The sequence below is a fragment of the Nelusetta ayraudi genome, unplaced genomic scaffold (assembly GCF_046127955.1).
Source record: "Nelusetta ayraudi isolate G7.1 ecotype Tasmania unplaced genomic scaffold, CSIRO-AGI_Nayr_v1 ptg000075l, whole genome shotgun sequence".
In the NCBI taxonomy this organism is placed as follows: Eukaryota; Metazoa; Chordata; class Actinopteri; order Tetraodontiformes; family Monacanthidae; genus Nelusetta; species Nelusetta ayraudi.
The window spans coordinates 631,084-652,500 of record NW_027466125.1 but is presented as its reverse complement, the minus strand read 5'-3'; the positions used below and the strand labels follow the sequence as shown (position 1 = coordinate 652,500).

Below are 21,417 nucleotides of genomic sequence, written 5' to 3'. Positions count from 1 at the left end.
ATGCACACATCAACCACTAGGGGGCAGCAATCAATTCATCAGTCTTCATCCATGATGAGGTCGATGATTGTCTATTATTGTGGGTGGAAAACAAAGACGAGACACAGTATGAATATCAGCAGGGAGGTTCTTTAATTTCCCCCGCTCATTACCAGTAGGGGGCAGTTTTACTGGAGACACAATCAAATGAGCCTATTGCTAAATGTTACATTGTGTAACCAATACATTCTTGTGGGTGTTTTTTTGTGTTTGTTTTTTGTCTTGTCTGGAGCGGCAAGTGTTTTCAGGAAGAAAAAAAAATCAAACAGATTTTTGCGTATATTACAGTGGACGGAGTTCGTGGCGCAACCTCTACCTTCTGGTCGGCATTTTCATTAACCGGTGGGACGTTTTGGTCTTTTTTGGTTTTGTTTTTTTTTGAGTGACGCAGGAGCGAATTGATGAGGACGCTGATCGATGAAGCTTCAGATGAAAGACAGAAGACGGGGCGATGAAAGATGGACAGAGGGAGAGAGAAGGAGGGGAGAAGAAGAAGAGTGCAGTCCATCATTCTAAAGCAGCAGACATTCCACTCATCCAGTCATCCCCCGTCTGGATATCATCCATCCATCCATCCATCCATCCATCCATCCAGCCTTCCATCCATCCATCCATCAACCATTTGTATAAAACCAGTCCGCCCATCAAAACAACTCTGTTGTCCATCCTCCCAATCTATCTATCATTAGCCTATCAATCTATCTATCTATCTATCTATCTATCTATCTATCTATCTATCTATCCATCTATCTATCTATCTATCTCCATGAGGAGCCATGCAGGACCTCCTCCTCCTCTACCTCCTCTTCCCCTTCCTCCGTCTCTCCTCTCCTTCATGCACTCCTTCTCTCCCTCCCTTCTCCCTCCCTTCTCCTCCTGCTCCTCATTGCGCCTCCTCCTCACGTTCCTCCTGCCTCCACATTAATCACATGGCAGGGAGAATAAAGCCGAGCATCTGTAATAGTTTAGCGGCGCCAGCGAAGGACGGCCAGAGGTCGCGGGCTAGCATCGTCGCGGCTAGGTCACCCGTGTGTGTGTGTGTGTGTGTGTGTGTGTGTGTGTGTGTGTGTGTGTGTGTGTATGAACGTGTTAATAATAATAGATGGGTTGTGTGTGGATGCAAGGACAGAGCAGGGACGTGCTGCTAAATTTGGGTCTGACACATGTACGCACACACGCACACGCACACACACACACGCACCTACATGTTCAGTGCATCAGTGAAAATGTTCCTCTTGAAGCTCCTTCAACCAATCAAACATCACCCGCTGCTCTTTCTGTTGTTCATTAACAGACATTGACTGATTGTCGTTAATTGTCGCTGATTGTCCGGTGCACATTTGTTTCCCCATCATTTTTTCTTCCCTCGCGGTGCTGAAAAGTGGAGGCTGACCGGCCAGCCGGTTGTCGCAGAGCCGAGTCGCCCGCCTCTTTCTTTTTTTTATTGGCCTCTTGATTTGTGGCTGCTGCAGAGGCTTTGCGTCAGTCGTTAAACTGTCCCGCTCCCCAACACTTCCCTCCTGCTCCGCTCTGCTCTCTCTCGCTCTCTCTCGCTCTCTCTTTCTTACCCACAATGCACTTGGAAACCGATGCTGTTCGCTGATAGCCCGCCCACCCCCACACCTAACCCTGCTCCTGCCCCTCATTTCCCGGGAGGACGGTGGGTAGGGTTTAGGGGGCAGAGCGCGAGCTTGAAATTTTGTGCCGTCGTTTTTTTATCGTTAGAACACCGATAAAAACAATCGGCAGATAGGTTGTTTTTTTTTTTCACCGGCAGTCTGGTAGCGTTTAATTTGCTGTGCGTCATTTCATTTTGAAAGATGTGCACACGCACACACACACACACACACACACACTTGATAAGCTGTAATTTTGTACTCATTAATGAAAAACACTGACTGACGCTCCTGATACAACTTCCGGTTTGAAACAGATCAGTCCAGTCCAGTCACCCCCAGACTCACCCCCAGACTCACCCCCAGACTCACCCCCCCTCACTCCTAAGTGGGTGAGACAAACACCCTGGGACGGAGGGTCGGTGGGCACACTGGCGCTGATCGCGTTCCATCTTCTGCTCGGAATTAATGAGGCGTCCGCTTGCGGATCAACGATCAGCTAACCCGCTGACCCACTAGCCAGCTAGCCTGCTAACTAGTTAGCTCGCTAGCTTCTCACTGCTGGGAAAGACATGGGGACTGGTCTGTGTCGGGCTGCCGCATGTTTCGCCATAACCAGAGTCATACAATCCTGTACAAGGCCAGCTGTGGGTGCTGTGTCAATGTCCTTCTTTCCTTTTTGAAAGTCAGTGAATTAATTAATTAATTAATTAATTAATTAATTAATCAATGAACAGTGGAAATTATTCCATAACCATAATTTTAAGGTGGGAAATCTGTGCACCGCCACCTTGGAATTGGTTAGAAAAATCACATTAAAATCAAGATTTATATCTATGTATCAATCTATATATGTGTATATCTTGCATCATATTAGATTAGATTAGATTAGAAGTACTTTATTAATCCTTTACAGGAAATTCACAAGTCACAACAGCAACATTCATACAGTACCATCAAGACACTTAGGTAACAGAAATAAAAACCAGTCCACCCACAACTAAAACCAACCAATATAATAAATAAATATACACAAGCTTACACTTACGTATAGACAATGAATAAAGAAATAAAAACATTATTATTATTTTCCTTATGATCCTTATCCATTATTCCTTTATGATTAATTCCCTTTGTTTATTTATTTTTCATTTCACATCTCCACCTCCACCACCCTCACCCTGGCCCTGGCCCTGACCCTGACCCTGGTCCAGGCCCTGGCCCTGGCCACTGAAAGTGTGCCGTGTCTCTGTGGCTCATACCAGCCTGAGTCTTGGTCTGTGTTGCAGGAGGACGAGACAGGCGAGGGGCGCTTCAGCTTCCCGGGCTACGGCATGGGCCCCGCCTGTCTGCACGCCAAGGACGGCATGGCCATCAAAGGCAACAACAACAACGCCCCGACCTCGGCGGCGCCGGAGAAGAGCATCGAGGAGATGAAGAAGCTCTTCATCGGCCGGGCCAAGCGCATCGACACCGTGTCCCGCGTGGCCTTCCCACTCGTCTTCCTCATTTTTAACATTTTCTACTGGATCACTTACAAGATCATCCGCAGCGAGGACATCCACAAGCAGTAGTGGTGGTGGTAGTAGCCGGAGGAGTAGCAGGAGGAGGAGGAAGAGGAGGAGGAGGCGGAGGAGGAGGAAGAGGAGAATAACAGAGAATAACGAACAAACAAACAAACAAACAAACTGAAAAAAAGAGAGGAATGAAAGAGAGGCGGAGTCCGCCGGTGGCCTCCTTCCTTCCAACCTCGTCCTTTAGCAGCGCCCTCTGCTGGTTGCTTTTACCGCCAGCCAGCAAGCAAGCCAGCAAGCCAACCAGCCAACCATCTGTAGCCCCTCCCCGTCCCCCCCAGACAGCCGCTGCTTTTTTCCCCACCCCCACCCCCTCCTTAAAACCACACCCCCCCCCCTTCCTCCCGAACACCTCCTGAAATCCAGAACTGTGCAATAGCAATGCAGTAAAATGCATGAAAATATGAATGTGGCAATATATTAATGGGAAGAAAAAAAAAAGGATGAAAAAAAAAGCAACCCAACAAACTGTGTGTTGGCCGGACCGCAAAGAGAGACGACGGATTTTATTTATCTACTTATTTATTTATTTATCGATCGATTGCTTTCGATTTACTTTTGTGCGTGAGAGTGAAGACGGGGAATATAAATTCCCACGTGATGAAGAAAACTTTTTTCGGAGGGGTGGAGGAAGCGGGGGGGGGGGGGCAGTTGGTCGAGCGTGAGAAGCCTCCAGCGGTGTAATATACTCATATATCTCACATATGTTAAAGTGAAGGTGGAAGAAACTGGCGGAGACGAGGTGTGAGAGATTATTTTTCTCGGGGGTTTGGATCGACGGTGCTTCCATGCAGCTCTGTATTCTCTCCATCCGCTTCAAATGTGTATTCCAGCGACTCCTCACAGCTTTTTTTCACTTCATTTTGATTTTTCTGTTTCTATGTTCGGCCCTGGATCGCCGCCCACCGCTGCTGCCACCTCCTCTTGCCGCTGCTACCTTGTCACTGCCTCCAGGGCGGCGCCACCAGACGCTGGAGGTTTTTGCTGCTGCTCACAAGTAGAAGAAGAAGAAGAAGAAAGAAAAACGGGAAAAACTCTTCAGAGACGGACGAGCGCGCGGACGTCTGGTCCTTGTGTCGACCAACCTGTTTGTTTGTTTGTTTCATATTTGTTTTTGTTTTTTTAAACTTGTGTGCCAAGTTGACGTGGTCGCCCGTGGCTGTGCAGCTCCGCCCCCTTCTTTTGGGACTTCAAAGCAGAAACGTCTTCTTTACTCGCTGTGTTTGTTTGTTTTCTTTGCAATTTCAGAAAATTGGGGGCCAATTTCTTGGAACGGTGACTGAACCGGGACTCTTAATAGTGCTTCCTTATTTTTGACCCCGCCTTACTTGAGACCCCGCCCCCCCGACCCTCCCTTTCCCAGCAGAGAGGGCAAATGTAGTTAGTGACACCCAGTTCCAGCACCCGGTAGACCTTAAATTGACTCTATACGTCCGTCTTCACCCACTCACTGGCTCACGTTCCAGTCGCGCCGCTGCAAACTTTCCATCATTGTTAGCATTGTAAACTGTAAAGCGACATTTTTAGCGTAATTATTTGTGTGTGTTTTGTCATTTCAGCGATTATTTGTGAGACTAAATTTGTCTCGTTTCGTGTTGCGTCGGCTTCTCTATGCAATAATTACTATATGCAATTATGGTTTGTTTGTTGTTGTTGTTTGTTTTTCTTTCAAGCAGCTCCATCTCATCCAAAAAAAGTGAATGGTTCCATTCCAATGCTAACAGCTAGCCCGTGTTTTTGAAGCTTGTCATTTCACACGCACACAAGTGTTTTATCGTTGAAAAGCCGATTGAGCCAAACCACTGAGCCAGTTCGACCTCCGGGAGTTTCATTGGACAGGAGACTTCTTTCCTTCCTTATTTCCCTCCTTCCTTCCTTCCTTCCTTCCTTTCTTCCTTCTTTTCTTCCCCTTTCCTGCTGAAATGTCTGAGGCCTGTTTTTTTGGTTTTGTTTGTCGCTTGTGTATAGTTTAAAAAGTGCCAAAGTGCTTCTGCATTTAGTGAAATGCAAACAGATTTTTCCAGAAGCATAAGTGCAAGAGCTCAAACATTTGATAAGGACTTTGTTCCCAGGTTGCTTTATTTATTTATTTATTATTTATTCATTTTTGCTAGAATTGGCACTGCGAGGCTGTTAGCGTTAGCTTAGCTAGCATGACTGGTTTTAAGTTCAGTTGGCAAAACTCTTTGAAGAATAATTTCCGTACTCTGAAAGAACTGATAAATTCAACCTCCCAAAATTCTTCTTTTTCCTTCTCTTTACTGTGCTGTGTAAAAAAAAAAAAGACTTTAAACGCTGTAAACACATCGTCTGAAATTAATATTTATGTTTGTCAGACGGTTATGAAACATGTTTTCAGATTTTGATGTAGGATTTGTCATGTTAATTTATTTATTTATTTATCTATGTATTTATTTATTACAATACCAAATGCATCAACAAAAAACAACTTTTTTGTTGTATTTTATTTTGAATCTCCAGATTAACTTCAGAAAAAGAAAGAAGCAGGTTGTTTTGGTGTGGAGGCCACCAACCCATTTGGTTCGTCATTATGTAGCAGCTGTTCCGAATCTGATTTTTTTTTTCATGAACGCACTCGTTCCTTAATGTGTGCAAGATTGATCCGAAGGGCTACGCTGCACTCGTTCGCTTGTGTTCTCAAATCGTCAATCGTGGTTCAACTGTAAAGGTAAATGTGCCAAAAACGAAACAAACAAAAAAGAAACTGTCCTAACCGTGTCAAACAATTCAAGGCCATGATCACAGGGGGGGCGCTGTTAGAGCCACACAGAGCTAGCTAGTCGCTAATCAAGATGTCGCGAGTTCGGGAGCACGTGAACAAATTTACGACAAAAACACTTCATCAAATCCTCCAGATTTTTCCGAATACAGCAGGTGGCGCTTGAATTAGCAAAAGCGTCCGCCATACATTTGCTGAATCACTATTAATAGCAATAAACAAATAGACAGCGTCCATGCTAATCTCTTTAGCAGCTACTGTTAGCGTCTTTGTCTTCTGTGTTTTTTTCACAGCAGCTTCCCCTTACAGTGGCTCCTCCCACCACCATTACCGCCAAAGGAAGCGCAAGAATTTTGAGAAATTTGCCTGCCCGTTTTGGAATTTGGAAAAAAAAAACAAAACATAAAAGTGAACATTTTGTCGCTATCGCTAAGCTAAACAGACGCTAACAAGAACCTCGGCTCTGTGATGACGGCCTTTGACCCCCGACTGGAGACATCTTCTGTCATTCTGTGCCATAGAAACACACAATTCCTGTGCCGTGTGTGTGTGTGTGTGTGTGTGTGTGTGTGTGTGTGTGTGTGTGTGTGTGCGCGCGCGCGTGTGTGTGTGTATATTTTTAGGGACAAGGATCAAAATATGCAACGACATAAACGCTGACCTGCAGATACAGATATATCACCACACCTCCAATGCTCCTCTGGCCACACCCGCTCTTCAGACGGGGCCGCCCTCTCTGTGTCTCTGTCGTTGTCGTCAATCTTTTTTTAACGATTGTGTTGATCATTGTGTGTTGATACCAGTGTGTTGGGGGCAAGGGGGGGTGGAGGAAGGAGGAGGGCCCAACATGGTGGCCCACACCACTCAAGACTGGTGGGCAAAAATGTTTGGGCGTTTCTAAAATGCTCATCATTCTAAACTGCTGGAGTTCAATTTGGGGAAAAAAAGTAGCATGATTGAATTTTTTTCAGTGATTCTGTTTGGCTTTCCTTTTTTTTCGGGGGGGGGGGTGGAAGGGAAGGGGAGGGGTTTGTTTGATTCTCTCGTATTTTTCATGTTTGTTCTTGTACAATCTGACGTCCTGAAGGAAGGAATGAAAAACGCGACTCCTCAAACTGCTGTGAATTAAAAGGAAACGTCAAACACAATTATGATATTTATTTAATCGTTTGTTTATTTATCCATTTATTTTATTTTTGCACAAAGTCAGAATGGCCTTAAGTTTGCTTTACCTGCTTCTATTGTGTATTGGCACAAAGTGCACCCATTTGGTTTATGCAGAAAGATTTTAATGATGTTCATTTATGGCGCTTACTATGATAATGCAAGAGTGCACATTGGGATTTACAAAAAAAAAAGGAAAATGTGAAAAGTTCAGCAAATCCTCTTTTTTTAATTTTATTTTTCATTAATCTGAGAAACAATATTTTGCATGAATATAAATACCTTGGCAGATATTTTGGCTTGTACAAAAAAAAAATAAACGATAAAAAATATGAAGCGATTTGAAGAGAAAAAAAATAAGAATGTACCATTTCTGCTGTATCTGTATATATCGAAATATTTATTGAAATATGTCATACTACTAATTCTATTAACGATTAAAGATTTTCTGAACAAACAAAAAAAAGATCTTCCTCACCTGTTTTTGAACGTTGTCCAGGTTGTTGCAGCTGGAGCTTCCGGCTTTGTGTAACCACTCCAGTCAGAAAACAAACATTAAAAAAAAACTGCAAATAAATCCTCTCTTAAACCTGTTTTTTATTGACTGAGCTGCCGCACCGGATTCAACAAAGTGTCGTCCCAGTGTCTGATTGTGTTTGATGTTGGAAATTCTGTCAACGTATTTCTGATTGTGTGGCACAGTGAGAAATTGCAGACATGGTTTCGTAGCACTCTGTCGTGCGTGACGTGTAGAAAAACTACGTGGTGCTGCTTTAACTTCCGTTCTTTTCTCTTGATTCTGAACGAGGTTCAAAGTGTTTGTTTGTTTGTTCGTTTGTTTTTATGTAAAAATGTGTCCCAATGCCTACTTCGAGGCTGCTGTTCGTCGAGCTGACACACAACTACAGAATACCGTGTTTGCCATCTGGTGGTGATAATGAGTACTACATCTTAGGTGACTCAAAATGGATTCCCTGTTCTTCCCCCACCCTCTCTCTCTCTCTCTCTCTCTCTCTCTCTCTCTCTCTCTCTCTCTCTGTCTCTCTCTCTCTCTCTCTCTCTCTCTCTCTCTCTCTCTCTCTCTCTCTGAGTGTGTGTGTGTGTGCCAGATGGACCAGACCAGAACATGCTGGATGACATGTCGGTCCAAGAATACTAATGATGATCATTCTGTTCACAGCAGGAGGGCGCTACACTGTCTGATACTCATACACGTACACAACAAGTGTGTGTGTGTGTGTGTGTGTGTGTGTGTGTGTGTGTGTGTGTGTGTGTGTGTGTGTGTGTGTGTCCACACAGGATGTTGTGTCACCCATGGGTCAGACAGTAACTCTGCAAGAACAAACCCCCCCAAAAAAATCCAGGCTCAGAATCAAAGGGCAGTAAATGTATTCTAACGTAGCTTAGATGACATTGAAAATCCACAGTGTGTATTATTGGATGTATGTGGGTGTAGATGGTCAGGGTGAAACAGGAAGTAAAAACCTGAACCTTGGAGGGTAACATACAACAACTTCCAATGCAATTTGCCAGCCCTTTAATTTGAAAACTAATGTTAGCACTTTCTCTCCTGTCTGGGGTATTCAACATTGGCCTACATGGGTGTGTTGCACCCCTCTCAGCTTGGTCGTGTTGGCTGTCCGCCAATCACGGCCCTTGGTCGAGCGCCCCGCCTTCTCCCTCCTGCAGCTGCCAACCAACCAATCAATCAGTCAAGCAAGACACGCAGCAACGGAGGAGCGGAAAAGTTGCAAGGTTTCGAAGAAAAGGGCGAGCATTTCACTGTCAGAAGTTGACAAATTATATTTATTCACACACACACACTCACTTGCTTATGGCAGTCCATCGTTATTGATGACGATGTTGCTCCAAAATGTTAAGGTATGGATGGCTATTGGGCTGTGTTACGGCGGTGCATAGCCATGTGGCTGTGCAGGCCGATGTGGGATCCACAAGTTTTGCCACATGAGGGACAGGGGAATACAACACTAGAGGACGTGCGCTGTGCGGCTCGCTGGTGCCTCCGTGCATGACGTTGTATCCTCCTCCTCTGTGGCCTACTCCTGAAAATAGCTGATTCCCTGATGGCAGGTAGACCTCCACCTGTGGCCATCAGCAGCCAGGCACTCGCGTGTTGTTGGATTAATGTTGCACTTCTTCGGGAGGGTTTTAAGGTGGGCCTTGAAGCGCTTCTTCTGACCACCAGCAGATCTCTGACCAACTGGAAGCTGGCCATAGAGGATTTGCCGCGAGAGGCGGTGGGGAGGCATACGGATCACATGCCCGACCCGGCATAGTGTTTTTGCCCAAGGAGAACGGATATACTAGGTGTGTGGGACCGGTCATAGATGTCGATGTAGGGCACCCTGTCTTCCCAGGACACGCCAGGGATCCTACGCAGACAACGGATGTGAAAGGCCTCGAGAGAACGCATGTGCCTATGGTAGGGGGTCCAGGTTTCCGATGCCTACAGTAGTGTATAGAGGCAGACTGCCCTGTACACAGCTGCTTTGGTGGAGGTGGTAAGCTTCCTGTTCTCAAAGACTCTGGAGCTTAGCTGACCAAAGGCAGCAGAGGCCAAGCTGATGACAGGATGCTGCGTCGTGAAGCGTGGAACTGCGACAAGGGAGTGACCGTCAATGGTGAAGTTGGGCACACTGTACGAACACACACACACACACACACACACACACACACACACACACTCGCCTCAAAAAAAATAAAGGGAACACTAAATGAATACATCCTAGATATCAATTAAGGAAATGTTCCAGTTGAAAATCTTTAATAATCACACAGTCCTCAGGACAAGTCAACATGAGGCTCAGTAGTGTGTGTGGCCTCCTCGTGCCTGTATGACCTCCCTACAACGCCTGGGCACGCTCCTGATGAGACGGCCAATTTTCTCCTGAGGGCTCCTCTCCCAGACCTGGATTAAAGCATCAGTCAGCTCCTGGACAGTCTGTGGTGTATGGAACGAGACATGATGTCCCAGATGTGGGGAATTGGATTCAGGTCTGGGGAACGGCCCGGCCAGTCCATAGCGTCACTGCCTTCATCATGCAGGTACTGGCGACACAGTTCAGCCACGTGAGGCCTGGTACTGTCATGTATCAGAAGGAACCCAGGGCCCACTGCACCAGCATATGGTCTCACAATGGGTGTGAGGATCTCATCTCGGTGCCTAACGGCAGTCAAGGTACCTCTGGCTGGCACAAGGAGAGCTGTGAGAGCCTTCCAAAGAAACGCCTCCCCAAACCATTCACCATTCGCCAAACTGGTCATGCTGGATAATGTTGCAGGCAGCGTAATGTTCTCCACAGTGTCTCCAGACTCTGTCACGTCAGTCACGTGCTCAGTGTGAACCTGCTCTCATCCATGAAGAGCACAGGGCACCTTTTGAGCAGAAACACGCAACATTAGTGGCCTGCTGAAGCTCATTTTGCAGGGCTCTGGCAGTGCTCCTCCTGCACCTCCTTGCACGAAGAAGGAGGTAGTGGTCCTGCTGCTGGGTCGTTACCCTCCGACAGCCCCCCTCCTGGTCTCCTGGTGTACTGGCCTCTCTCCTGGTATCTCCTCCATGCTCTGGACACTGTGCTGGGAGACACAGCAAACCTTCTTGCCACAGCTCAGATTGATGTTCCATCTTGGATGAGCAGCACTACCTGAGCGACTCCAGCGGGGGGCAGACACATCCTCACGGTACCCCCGGGGGGGTGGGACACTGACAAAATGCAAGTGTGAGCAAAACATCAGGCAGAAAGGATGAGAGCAGGGAAATGGTCTGTGGACAGCATCTGCAGAAGCACTCCTCTGTAGGGGTTGTCCTGGTAATTGCCTCTCATTTCCACCTGTTGCCTGTTCCATTTGCACAACAGCAGGTAAAATGGATTGACTTGGAGTTACATTGTGTTGTTTTGGTGTTCCCTTTATTTTATTTTTTTTGACCAGTGTGTGTGTGTGTGTGTGTGTGTGTGTGTGTGTGTGTGTATGTGTATATATATATACACACATATAATTTAAATTTTTGTTACTGCGTCATCAGCTCCAGCAGGAGCCTCATCATTACCATCTGCAGCAGCACCTGGACGATGTCACCAGTGGGGAGGGGGAGGCTGCGCTACTCAGGTGAGGCAGCCGCTAAACTGGCTTGCTAATCATTTGACTGTGAAATTGTCATTGTGTCTGTCAACATCCATGTGGCTATAGTTATTAATCAAACTAGCCCAGCAGCTGATCTGACATCATCTCGTGTGTTTTCCTTCGAGCCGGCGAGCTCCAAGCTGCTCTGTTGTCTGAACTACTTTGCTAATTCATTGACCATTGAAATAATGTGAATTTTTTTATCTTTTTTGTGAGGGTTTTGTTGGATATTATAGAACTTTGAGACGGTCTACATCCAGAGGTAATGTGCATTAATATATTTATGTTGTAAATTGTAGAGAAATTATATTGTATTGATATACATTTCTTAAAGTGTAGCTTTATTTGCTGTTGCACGTGTACTAATAATATTTAAAACATGCTTACCTGAGGCACCGTGCGTTAATATGCTTCCTTTTTTTTTTTTTTTTTTTTTTAATATTTGACTTAAATAAAATTTAAACATCCAAATTCCAATATTCCTGCATGTCTAACACTGTAAATATCAAACAACATGACGTAGGATAGTGTTCTTGAGTACACGTGAGTAAATTCTGAAATTTCAAGTCAGTTTTTTTCTTTTAGTGTGGCTACTGGCTACAGAATCAAAAGGCTGACTCGCAGGCAGCTTTACATAAAATCATCTGATTGGTGTCTCAGATGTCGTGTGCTCCTTGTCAACGTGTTCTCTGCTCAGGACACTTGGACAGTTTCCGGATGATATAAAGTCTTGTGTTTTTGAAGTATCCAGACAAAACCATCACAGCCTTTTACGAACTAACCCTTTGCTAAACCTGGTTTTGAGACCACAGTGTACTTGACAGTGAGACATATATTAGACATTACGACATAGTACACTTAGTCCACCTGTGTTACCTGTACTTATCACTTAGACCTCACTGTTCCATACCTATGTTATTTATTGCAATGCAGCTTTTCTCTCTTTAAATCCTCTGCCAGGCTGAGCCACCATCCAGATATACAATAATCTACACTACAGCATGGGTAGGCAAACTTTTTGAACATTGAGTTTTATAATTTGACACAAGAGGGGGCTGTAGCAGGAGCATGAGCAGGAGGATGAAGGGTTTTGGTGACCCATCTCTTAGGAGAAAAAATATATCATGGCATATGTAGAAAACATGTGCGTTGATGTCAATTGAAAATAAACAGCAGCAAAGTCACAACAAAATGTGTCTTTGAAGCCCCGTGGTATTGAGCACTACACTGAAATGACTCTTAAAATACTGGAAAAGTGGATGAAATCTATTTTGTGACTCACCACTTATCAGTGGTACAGTACTACCCAGAAAATTAGAATATCCTTTTGCAGGTGTTTTGGATTCTTTGGACTCGTTGAAGCTACAAAACCGAAGCTTTTCACGGTATTCTAATTCTCTGAGTTTGTGGGTTTAATAAGCTGAAAATCTTAATCAGCAAAGTTACAACAAGGAACTGCTTGAGATGTCAATTTGCGTGTAATGGCTCAATAGAATTGGTTGGTTTCATCTTTTATGTTAAATTGCCAAAATAAAACAACTTTTACTTGATATTCTCATTGATCAGGTAGTACTGTAATTTCTTCAAGTTCGCCAGGCCGGATTTAAAAAAAAAAGAAAAAAGTGGCCTGCATATGGCCCCCGGGCCATAGTTTGCCCATAACTTAGCTGGAGCAATGAATGAAACAATCATTTAAATGTGTGCAATGCTCAACAGTATAATAGTGCAAAATGATTGAATGCTGGCTGGAGTGAGTTCAGGCCTGATGTCAGCCTTCCAGGTGAATTGCAAGATTAATTTCCACTACAATTACTCCTCATAGATCCAGAGCCGGTGTGTAAAACGCGTAAAAGACTGGAGACAGAATCTTTTTTTTTTTTTCAAACAGTAAAGACACTTTTAATTTAGTTCTCTCAGTGGCGAGTAGGGTTTTTTTTCCTTTTCTTTTCCAGACATGATTTCTGATACATGCTCCATTTAAAAACACGTCCGTGAGACCAGAGAACAAGCCGACGTCATCCAAATAAAAAGCACAACAGCTCGGTTCTCGACCTGATAAAAACAAAAAGATAAGACAGATCCATCGCCAGATACAAACGGTGGCAGCAATACACAGGATTGCCCAAGCAGTAAGAGTACACGTTCCTTTAAGAAACAGGGAGAGCGAGAGAGAGAGAGAGACCGCGGGGGAAAAAAAACAAAACAAAAAACAAGCTAACCGCTGGGTGTTTAGTCCCGATTCAAGTAGTATTTACCTCTTGACGTAGGTACACATGGTTCTTTTTTTTCCGTTGTTTAAATAAATTCAAGTTCGATAATGAAGAAAAGTCCAGATAATGTGGTGAAGAGGAGGAGGTGGGAGGAAAAGAGGTGGAGGTGAAGTGTGAACCAAACCGGCGTCAAATAAAAACCCTTCAGCTTCTCACAGCGACAACAAGGAAACGAGTCGTAACAAAAAAAAAAAAAAAAAAACTATAACCAAAAGTTTAAAACGGGCGACAAAATTCCGACTCGAATTCTGATTCAGGCTGCGGAGAAAAACAAAGCGTTTGGTTTTTTTCGTTTTTCAATGAGGAGTTTTTCCAACTAGTTCCTGCTGCAGTAGATTCTCAGGAGTGATGGGCGGGGCTTCACTGGCGCTGGGCCGAGTAACGGCCCTCGCTAGGCCCGGCCCCCCTGCCCGAGCCGAAGCTGGGCTTCTGTGCCATCCCGCCGCGGTTGGGGGGGCCCCGGGGCCCGCCCCCTCCTATGCGCTCCCGGGGGCCCCCAGGGCCACCGGGACCCCGAGGCCTCATGTCCCGCCGGTCGCCCTCCCGGGCCGAGCGAGTCTTCTTCTCCTCCACGTTCAGACGGATGTCGCCTCGGAACTTGATGGGCTGATTGAAGAATTTGAAAAAAGAAAAAAGAAATAAATTAGCACTGCATGTGCAGCTTCCTGTTAAATAAAATAAAATAATCCGCTGACAGATGTCAGTCTCACCCGGCTGCTGAGGATCTTCTGCACCGGTTCAGAGTCGTCAAAAACCACAAAGCCAAAGTTGGGCAGCTTCCCTCCACTGTTGATCCGCAGCTCCAGAACCGTCCCGAACTCTGCGGAGATGGTCAGGACGTTTAAATGACACTCGAGAAAACCAAATTATTGCCTTAGTCCCAATATGAGCGGACAACTAAAGCATGTAAACGCGTTAGTCCGACTATGACTGGAATTGGAGAACTCCGATTGAGGCACCCAGACGGTGCGACTGGAATTCTAGTTTCTCCGTCATATATACAACTTAGTCGGAGTTTAACTGTGCAAGGCATTGTGCGCATGCGCCACAGCCCCACGCTAGCGTCTGCACCCGGAACAGAAACAATCAAGACACCAGGTTCCTTAACGCGTGGCGCCGTTACGAGTTTGTGTATAACCGAGGACACAACCGAGAACCTTTTCAGTTAATTTGTCTTCTGCACAGCGTTCGATTGATTGAAAAAAAAAAAAAAAAAAAGTTTGCGACAACAAGGTGCACTGTACAAATCATACAGAACAATGGCGCTTCTCACCTGGAGTGGAATTGAGTCTGCGCATTATTCGGAAATGTGTTCTTTCATTACCGTTGTGTTTTCTACTTCCATTTATCAGCACAATAAAAGGAGCGGCTCGTCCCCCCAAAAAAAATCACAAACGTACACAACGTGTTACTAGCACCTTAAATGAAAGTAAAGGGACCATGATGGCCGAGGGAAAGCAGTTGTCTCAGGCAGCCCAAATCAAAATGTTACCTGGATTCTGCCTTCATTTACTAATACCTGAAGAAAGTCATGCTTGCTGCGAGTCTTGGTAGCTCACAGAGGTAGACAGCGGATAGATAGCGCTCACCTCCAAGAGCATATTTGCTGTGGTAGATGTGGGCTGCAACCGTAAAATCACCAGTATCATGTTGTGTATGTTTGTGATTTCCTGACCAATCCGCTGACAGCACATCTGTAGCCTTTCTGTGAGGAGACTCGTTAAGTTGGAGACCAGTACGGACATGACTCCAGTTGTTTTGTTGTGTGATGAAAGCGGTTAACCGGAAGTTAACCAGCTGAAAAGACTCATATCGCCCCCTAGTGTGGGGGAGGAGGACGCTTGCCCGCAATTAGATTTTCTCAGCTGCACGTAAACTGGGAAAAGGAGAGAAGTCTGATTAAAACAAAGTGAGAACGACAAAAAACGTCTTACGTTCAAAGAACTCCTTGAGCTCCATCTTGTCCACGTCGTGCGGGACGTTGCCCACAAACAGCTGCTGGGTGTCAGGGTAGCGGACCATCCGCCGGCCCTCTGTCTCGCCCTGCTCCCCCTCTCTCACTGCAACAGAGGTCAGCGCATCAAACAATAGGAGGACGAGGAGGACGACGACACAGAGACTTCGGTGAAGTGACGTGCGACCCCCCGCCTACCTGGCTTGGGTCCTCTGTGAGGGGGCGGGGGGCCTCCGGGCCTCTGCTCCCGAGGCCGGGGGTCCCTCTGGGGCCTCTGTGTGCTGCTCTGGGACTCGGGCTTCACCTCCACCCGCGCCTGGAACACAGAATCAAACGGGGTTCATGAGCATCGCTATGAGGGCTCGGTGAGGGGGAGGAGTCAGGAAGGGGCGGGGCCTACCGGTGCTGCTGGTGCGACTTTGACGACGTGGGGTGGGATTCCTGAGACGGGGACGGCCCCGCTGGGCGGGAGGTTCTTGCTGGTGACGGACGCCCAGGAGAACGGCTGCAACAGAAGGAGCGTTTCAGAGGTGGTTTCTGAGGTCATGTGACCTGCAGACAGACGGAAAGAAGGGCGGATGTCCGGCCTACCCGGTTTTCCTCCGGGGCGGGCGCCGGGTCGCTGGCGGGCTCTGCTGTGGGGGGCGCGGGGGTGGAGCTTTTCTCCGTCTGCTCCTCGTGCGTGTGTGCGTCTGCCTGCAACTCGCCCGCCGCCGACTCCGCCTTCAGCTCCGAGGCTTCGCTCTCCTTCTCCGCCTCGGGGGGCTCCTGCACGGGGCTCGCCGTCGCCACCTCGTCCTCCTCCCGGGAGGCCGCCGGCTCCGAGCTGGAAGTCCAGACACAATCATTCAAGTCACACGAGGAGGAAAAGCAGTTAGGAAGCCTTCAAAGGGGAAGGAGGGTGGGGGGGATGAACGAGACGGGGCGGAGCCTCACCAGGCCGCCTGGTCGTAGAACGGAGTGGAGTCCTCGGCAGCAGCGTCCGGGGACGGGACCCGCTCCTCCAACTCCTCCACCTCGTCCTCAGACTCTGGAACACAGACGGGGAAATGTTGAGGATGGTAAAATGAGTTGCGGGGCCGTCGTCTCTGAGCGCAGCTGTGCAGACCGCCGCTCACCCTCGGGGGGCTCCGAATCCGAGTCGGCGAACACCTCGTCCTGGTAGCGGAACACGTCGTTGTGCACGTAGAACTTGTTGGCGACGGTTCCCTGCAGACAAAGCACAAAGCAGAGGGTCAACTTCCTGCTGGGCACCCAGTGAAGTCAGGGGGGGAAGGGGGGGGGTCAGAGCCGGAGTCAAAGGACCCACCTCAGGCGCCAGCACAAAGGTCTGCATGAACTTCCTCATGGGCTGCATGTTGTTGGACAGCTCACCCATCACCTGCACCACCACGCCCTCGTTCAGGGTGGCGTGAGCGTCCACGTGGCGAATCTTGGTGTGGCAGTTACGGAAACTCAGAGCCATCACCCTCTTATGGATCTCCTGCAGACAGAGCAAGGGGAAAGAACACACTGCAATGTGAACCCTTTCAGTCTGCAGTACTTGTTAGTGCACTTTTGCATCCTTACGCTGAAGAGTTTGTGGACTCCGAGAGGTCCATACACCTGAATTTTATATCAGCCATTTGCATCCAGTGCTCATTCTTATGCACACGCCATTTGTTTGTTTGAAAAAAACAAAAACAAAAAAAACAAAGTGCATTTCTGGAAACAGAAGTGTTCCTGGGTTTTGTTTTGTTAATAATAGTGATCTCTTGACATTTGGTTAGGACAATTCTACAAGTAAAATTTGTTAAATTCACATTTTCTTCCTTCCAGGTGTGCACAAACTACAGGTGAATCTAAATTAAAAACTGTTAAACATAAATATGTGATGGTTATCGGTCTTGAAAAGCAGGAAGTTATCGGGATCGACTTGAAAAAACATATCGTGCATCCCTAATATTTAGATATGCATTACATTTCCCCTGTATTCTCGATGTACACTTTGACAAAAAACGCAGAAAAAAAATTGACCAACACCATCTAAATTAACTAAAGGTTTACTGGTCACACATGCATGTGTAGATGGAGAATTTACTCATACTGTCCAGAAAATTCAGGGTCAAAATGCAACCACTCAGGCATAGTCTGGAGCCCTGGTGCGGGGGTTCAGTACAACAACCAGCCGTCGGTCCGACGGGTCCGTCCACTCACCGACTGTCCGTAAACGGCCTCCGCTGGCTTCCCGTTGCCATCCAGGCCGCCGTGCACGTAGGAGGAGTTCTTCCCGTAGAACCTGAAGACAAGAGAGGAAGCTAGGTCGTTAGGTCATGAGGTTCCACACAGACCTGAACCAACCCAGTAATGGCAATGACAAAGTTGGCAGGCAGCGCTGTGGGAATACATACCTGTGCAGGTAGTCGGGGGCCTGGTTCAGGAGTGTGTAATACTGTCGAACAAACTCCCGCCCGACGAGCTGGGCACTAGGCTTCTCCATCACCATTTCTTTGGTCAAATGGAAATCTGAGGAAACCGCGAGAAGAGAAGGTTAGAAGAACTGAATGTCCCACAATGAAGCCGACTAAACAGCATCATTGTTATAAAAGTAGTCTATATATTTTTTTTTCCCACTTGGCATTCAATAAGTGCTTTTGCCCAATCGGCATAATAAAACAGCTGCTGGTGTGGACGGTGGGGTGCAAGAACTGGCCCAGACCACCACCACCACCGGATGGTTGGTTTCCCCTGCCAAGGTTTAAGCAGAGTGACTCCCTTCACATTCATCAATACCAACAGCTCTTTTGTGATGCCGACAGGCCAAAACACCCCTCCCACCCCTCCACCTACTGTGTGGGTACCTGGTAAAGAAGTCCAGTTACCCACAAATCAGCTTTCGACAGAGCCCGTTTCCATCTCAATGCAAAGTGAATCTCATGTAAGTGTGATAGAAATGGAAATGAAGGAAGTTTCCATCGAGGGTGGAAGCACATGAACTGTGCTAATCTGTTTGCAAACGATGGGTTGGTTGTAGGTAGCGTTTCAGAACACTGGTGTGATGCGGTGGGAGTCTTCCAACCTCAAAGCCAGTTTGCGCTCAGAAACAGGACTAAGTAGAACGGCGTCGTGACACCTTACAGCAAGAATCACAGCCATCGGGGTCACCAGTAAGTGGAGGAAGCTGGGTCCTCAAAGTCGACTAACCTGCATCAACCAGGCCCTCACAAAGACACGCACACCAAATGGCTTCTGACCCCTCTATTCGACCAGAACCGGGATTTCTGGCTGAGACCGGTTCCTATACAGCTTCACCTGCATCCCGGCGCAGCATGGCGGGCAGACAAAAGGCCGCGCCGAGCCCACAGCAGCAGCGACACAGTGTTCTGCTTTCCATCGGCCTGGAAGCGCCCGGACTTGGTGTGGCCGACCTTCCGAGACTCCCTCGCGAGCTCTGGGTTCCAGACGGCCACCCCGGCCCTTCAGACCCCTGGGGGTGGGGGGCTAAATCGCGGCAGCTGAACGAGGGCAGGGCCTCAGAAAAGTAGGACACGGACACGCGAGCTGGAGGAGCAGCAGCAGCAGCCCCCAGCACGTGCTCCGTGAGCCACCACGGCTCCACGCCGCCTTCCCGGGAAGCCGACACACAGCCGGGTGAAACCCCGAGGGTAGTATAAAAAATACAATTACATCACGATGCGTGCGGTTATTTAACGGTAAAGCGTGAAAGAAATGGCAGGAAAGGAAGGAACGCGACTGGATGAGACGGTGGAAGTGAGCTACACACGGGCGGTGGCTAACTCCTGGAGGACACTTAAAATGAAACCAAGCAACGGTGGCCATGTTTGGAACGCGGTCCCTGTCAGCAGCGGAGAACACGTAACGAACTCAGGGAAGAATTAAAAGACCAACAGTTACGACGCACAACGTAGATGACGGAACATTATTTCTGAGTATGGAAGCTAACGAGGCTAAAGAGGGAGGGGGGGGGGGTCCTCTCAACCTTCATCAATCACCGGGACATAGACGCCGCCCGAGGACAGGGGCCCGGCTAATCCGCTAAACACCTTCCAAGAAACATACAACGGCGACACACACTAATTAAACGCGAATGAATGCAGTCTGGGGCGGGTTCCGACTCACCAGTAGGTCGATTACCGGAGGATGTGGTTGAATTGGAAGCGAGTGGTCGCTGGGGACTTAACTCGGGGGCTGTCAGCAACTCTGGCTGCTGCACAATGTGCTAGGGCGCAGCTCGCGTACCGGTTTTGCGCTCCGCAGCCGGATTGACGTCACGCCCCTCCAGAGTCACGCAGCCAATCAGATAAGTCGAACCGACTGGCGCTTCTTTGGCCGCCGCCGGTCGGCAATCGCGGAAGCCGGTTCTCTTCACCTGGGTACGCCTCTGCACGCTCTGGGCCAATGGGCGTCGCAGCAATGGCCGGAGACGCAAAGGCGCCTCTTCCTGGTTTCGTCCGGTTCTGTTCGTTCACTCACTCGCCTCGCACTGCTCATGTACTTGAGGGCTTTCTACGCTTGTGGGCGACAAAGATTTATGAGATGGTACAACTTTGACTAAAGCGGCCGCCGAAAATGTTAAACCTAAAGGCAGCAGTTGCCATGTGATGTTTTATTTTGTTGAAAAATAATCAAAACAAATGTATTTCATTCACCACCGTTTCAAACAATGAGTGGTTACGTTGTTATAGCGTTGTCTTTTCACATTTGTTTGCCGCATGATTACATATTGTATTATTTTTTTTTAGTTTTATTCTTCAAACCTGTTGGAATGAGTAAAATAAATGAAATGTTACTTGAATGTTTTCACGCATAACATTGAGTCCCAGTTCTTTCAGGAGTATCACACACCTTGAACCTTTATTCTTCGCGCCTTTTCATCTCTCTGCATCTGCATGCAGGGATGAGGAAGTTGGACAGTAGAATCAGATCTGATTGTACTGGCCAAACTCATTACTGCTAATAATAAATGGTTTATTACCAAGTTCACATTTGTCCTCTGGGAGATCCTGCAGATCTTGGAATATATTACGTGAAAGGTCAGTAGTTCCCGTGACAGTGACACAGAAGGAGTTTTCAAGGAGTTATTAGTATGGTCATGCCGTATGTCTTTGTCAGCAGTTTTTGGATCAACATCTATCTATCTATCTAGCTATCTAGCTATCTATCTATCTATGTGTGTGTGTGTGTGTGTGTGTGTGTGTGTGTGTGTGTGTACACACACATATATATATATATATATATATATATATACATATATATATGTCAGCGCCAAGGAAAAACATTCAACACACAATCAGAGCATGAAACCAAAGTGCAACCGTACTGAATGAACTCTGTGTAGTTGGCCAGTGTGTTTGCATGTTATGCTGTGCATAAGATTGTGGATCAGAAATCACCAGTTTCGCCACATGTGACGATACATCCTGGTACTTTTCGCATGGAGCAGTGTGGTGGATGCATGCTCAGAAGTTCTGGTCCTGCGGAGGAGTTGGTCAGCAAGTGTTGGAACTCAGGGCCAAAGTCTGTAAAAGACAAACTCTGTCGCCCCCTACAGTGGGGAGCGCGCCTCTACAGCCACTTTTGCTTTGTCCGGGCCAGACTGGAGTCTGGCTTGAGAAGGGGTTAGAACAGGCCAGAGGACCCATACACAACAAGGTGCCAATAGAGTGGAATCCTGGTGGAGTTCTCACAGGGTTGACTGACTAAAAAAAGGGGGGGGGGGGGGGGGGCAGTTTGGAATGCAGTTTTTATCAGGCCAGCCAGCTGCTCGTCGGTCTTGTGCTCTCAGTCAGAACAGGAAGTGGAGGAGGACGACGCTGGTCACATTCTCGGTCCTGGCTCTCATCTGGATGAGCGGGCAGGGATGGTGAACGGGTTCTCCCTCTGGAGGCGAAGGAGCAGGGCGTTGTCCCGACCTCAC

General features: G+C 47.3%; 2 protein-coding genes and 1 long non-coding RNA gene across 5 annotated transcripts in view; 2 read left to right on the top strand and 1 right to left on the bottom strand.

Moving 5' to 3' along the window:
• Positions 1-3,316, top strand: part of glra1 (glycine receptor, alpha 1) — a 72,988-nt gene extending 69,672 nt beyond the window's left edge. For 2 of the 3 annotated variants that reach the window (XM_076043429.1, XM_076043428.1), the window contains one exon: positions 2,945-3,316. In XM_076043429.1, the coding sequence (XP_075899544.1) occupies positions 2,945-3,229 (285 nt within the window). In that variant the 3' untranslated portion in view covers positions 3,230-3,316. Of the gene's footprint in view, positions 1-430; positions 711-2,944 lie in introns of those variants that run through there. The other variant, XM_076043430.1, reaches the window with a different exon arrangement.
• Positions 1-21,417, top strand: part of LOC142899708 (uncharacterized) — a 272,243-nt gene that overhangs the window by 197,657 nt on the left and 53,169 nt on the right. The gene's annotated exons all lie outside the window — the stretch shown is intronic.
• On the bottom strand, positions 13,145-19,822 carry g3bp1 (GTPase activating protein (SH3 domain) binding protein 1). Its single transcript, XM_076043424.1, has 12 exons — positions 19,620-19,822; positions 17,891-18,005; positions 17,697-17,778; positions 16,810-16,983; positions 16,619-16,709; positions 16,437-16,530; positions 16,092-16,326; positions 15,901-16,005; positions 15,699-15,816; positions 15,481-15,606; positions 14,257-14,366; positions 13,145-14,152 (listed from the first exon to the last, which is right to left on the bottom strand). The coding sequence occupies exons 2-12, from the start codon at positions 17,983-17,985 to the stop codon at positions 13,907-13,909; spliced, it is 1,476 nt and encodes a 491-aa protein (XP_075899539.1). The 5' UTR covers positions 17,986-18,005; positions 19,620-19,822; the 3' UTR covers positions 13,145-13,906.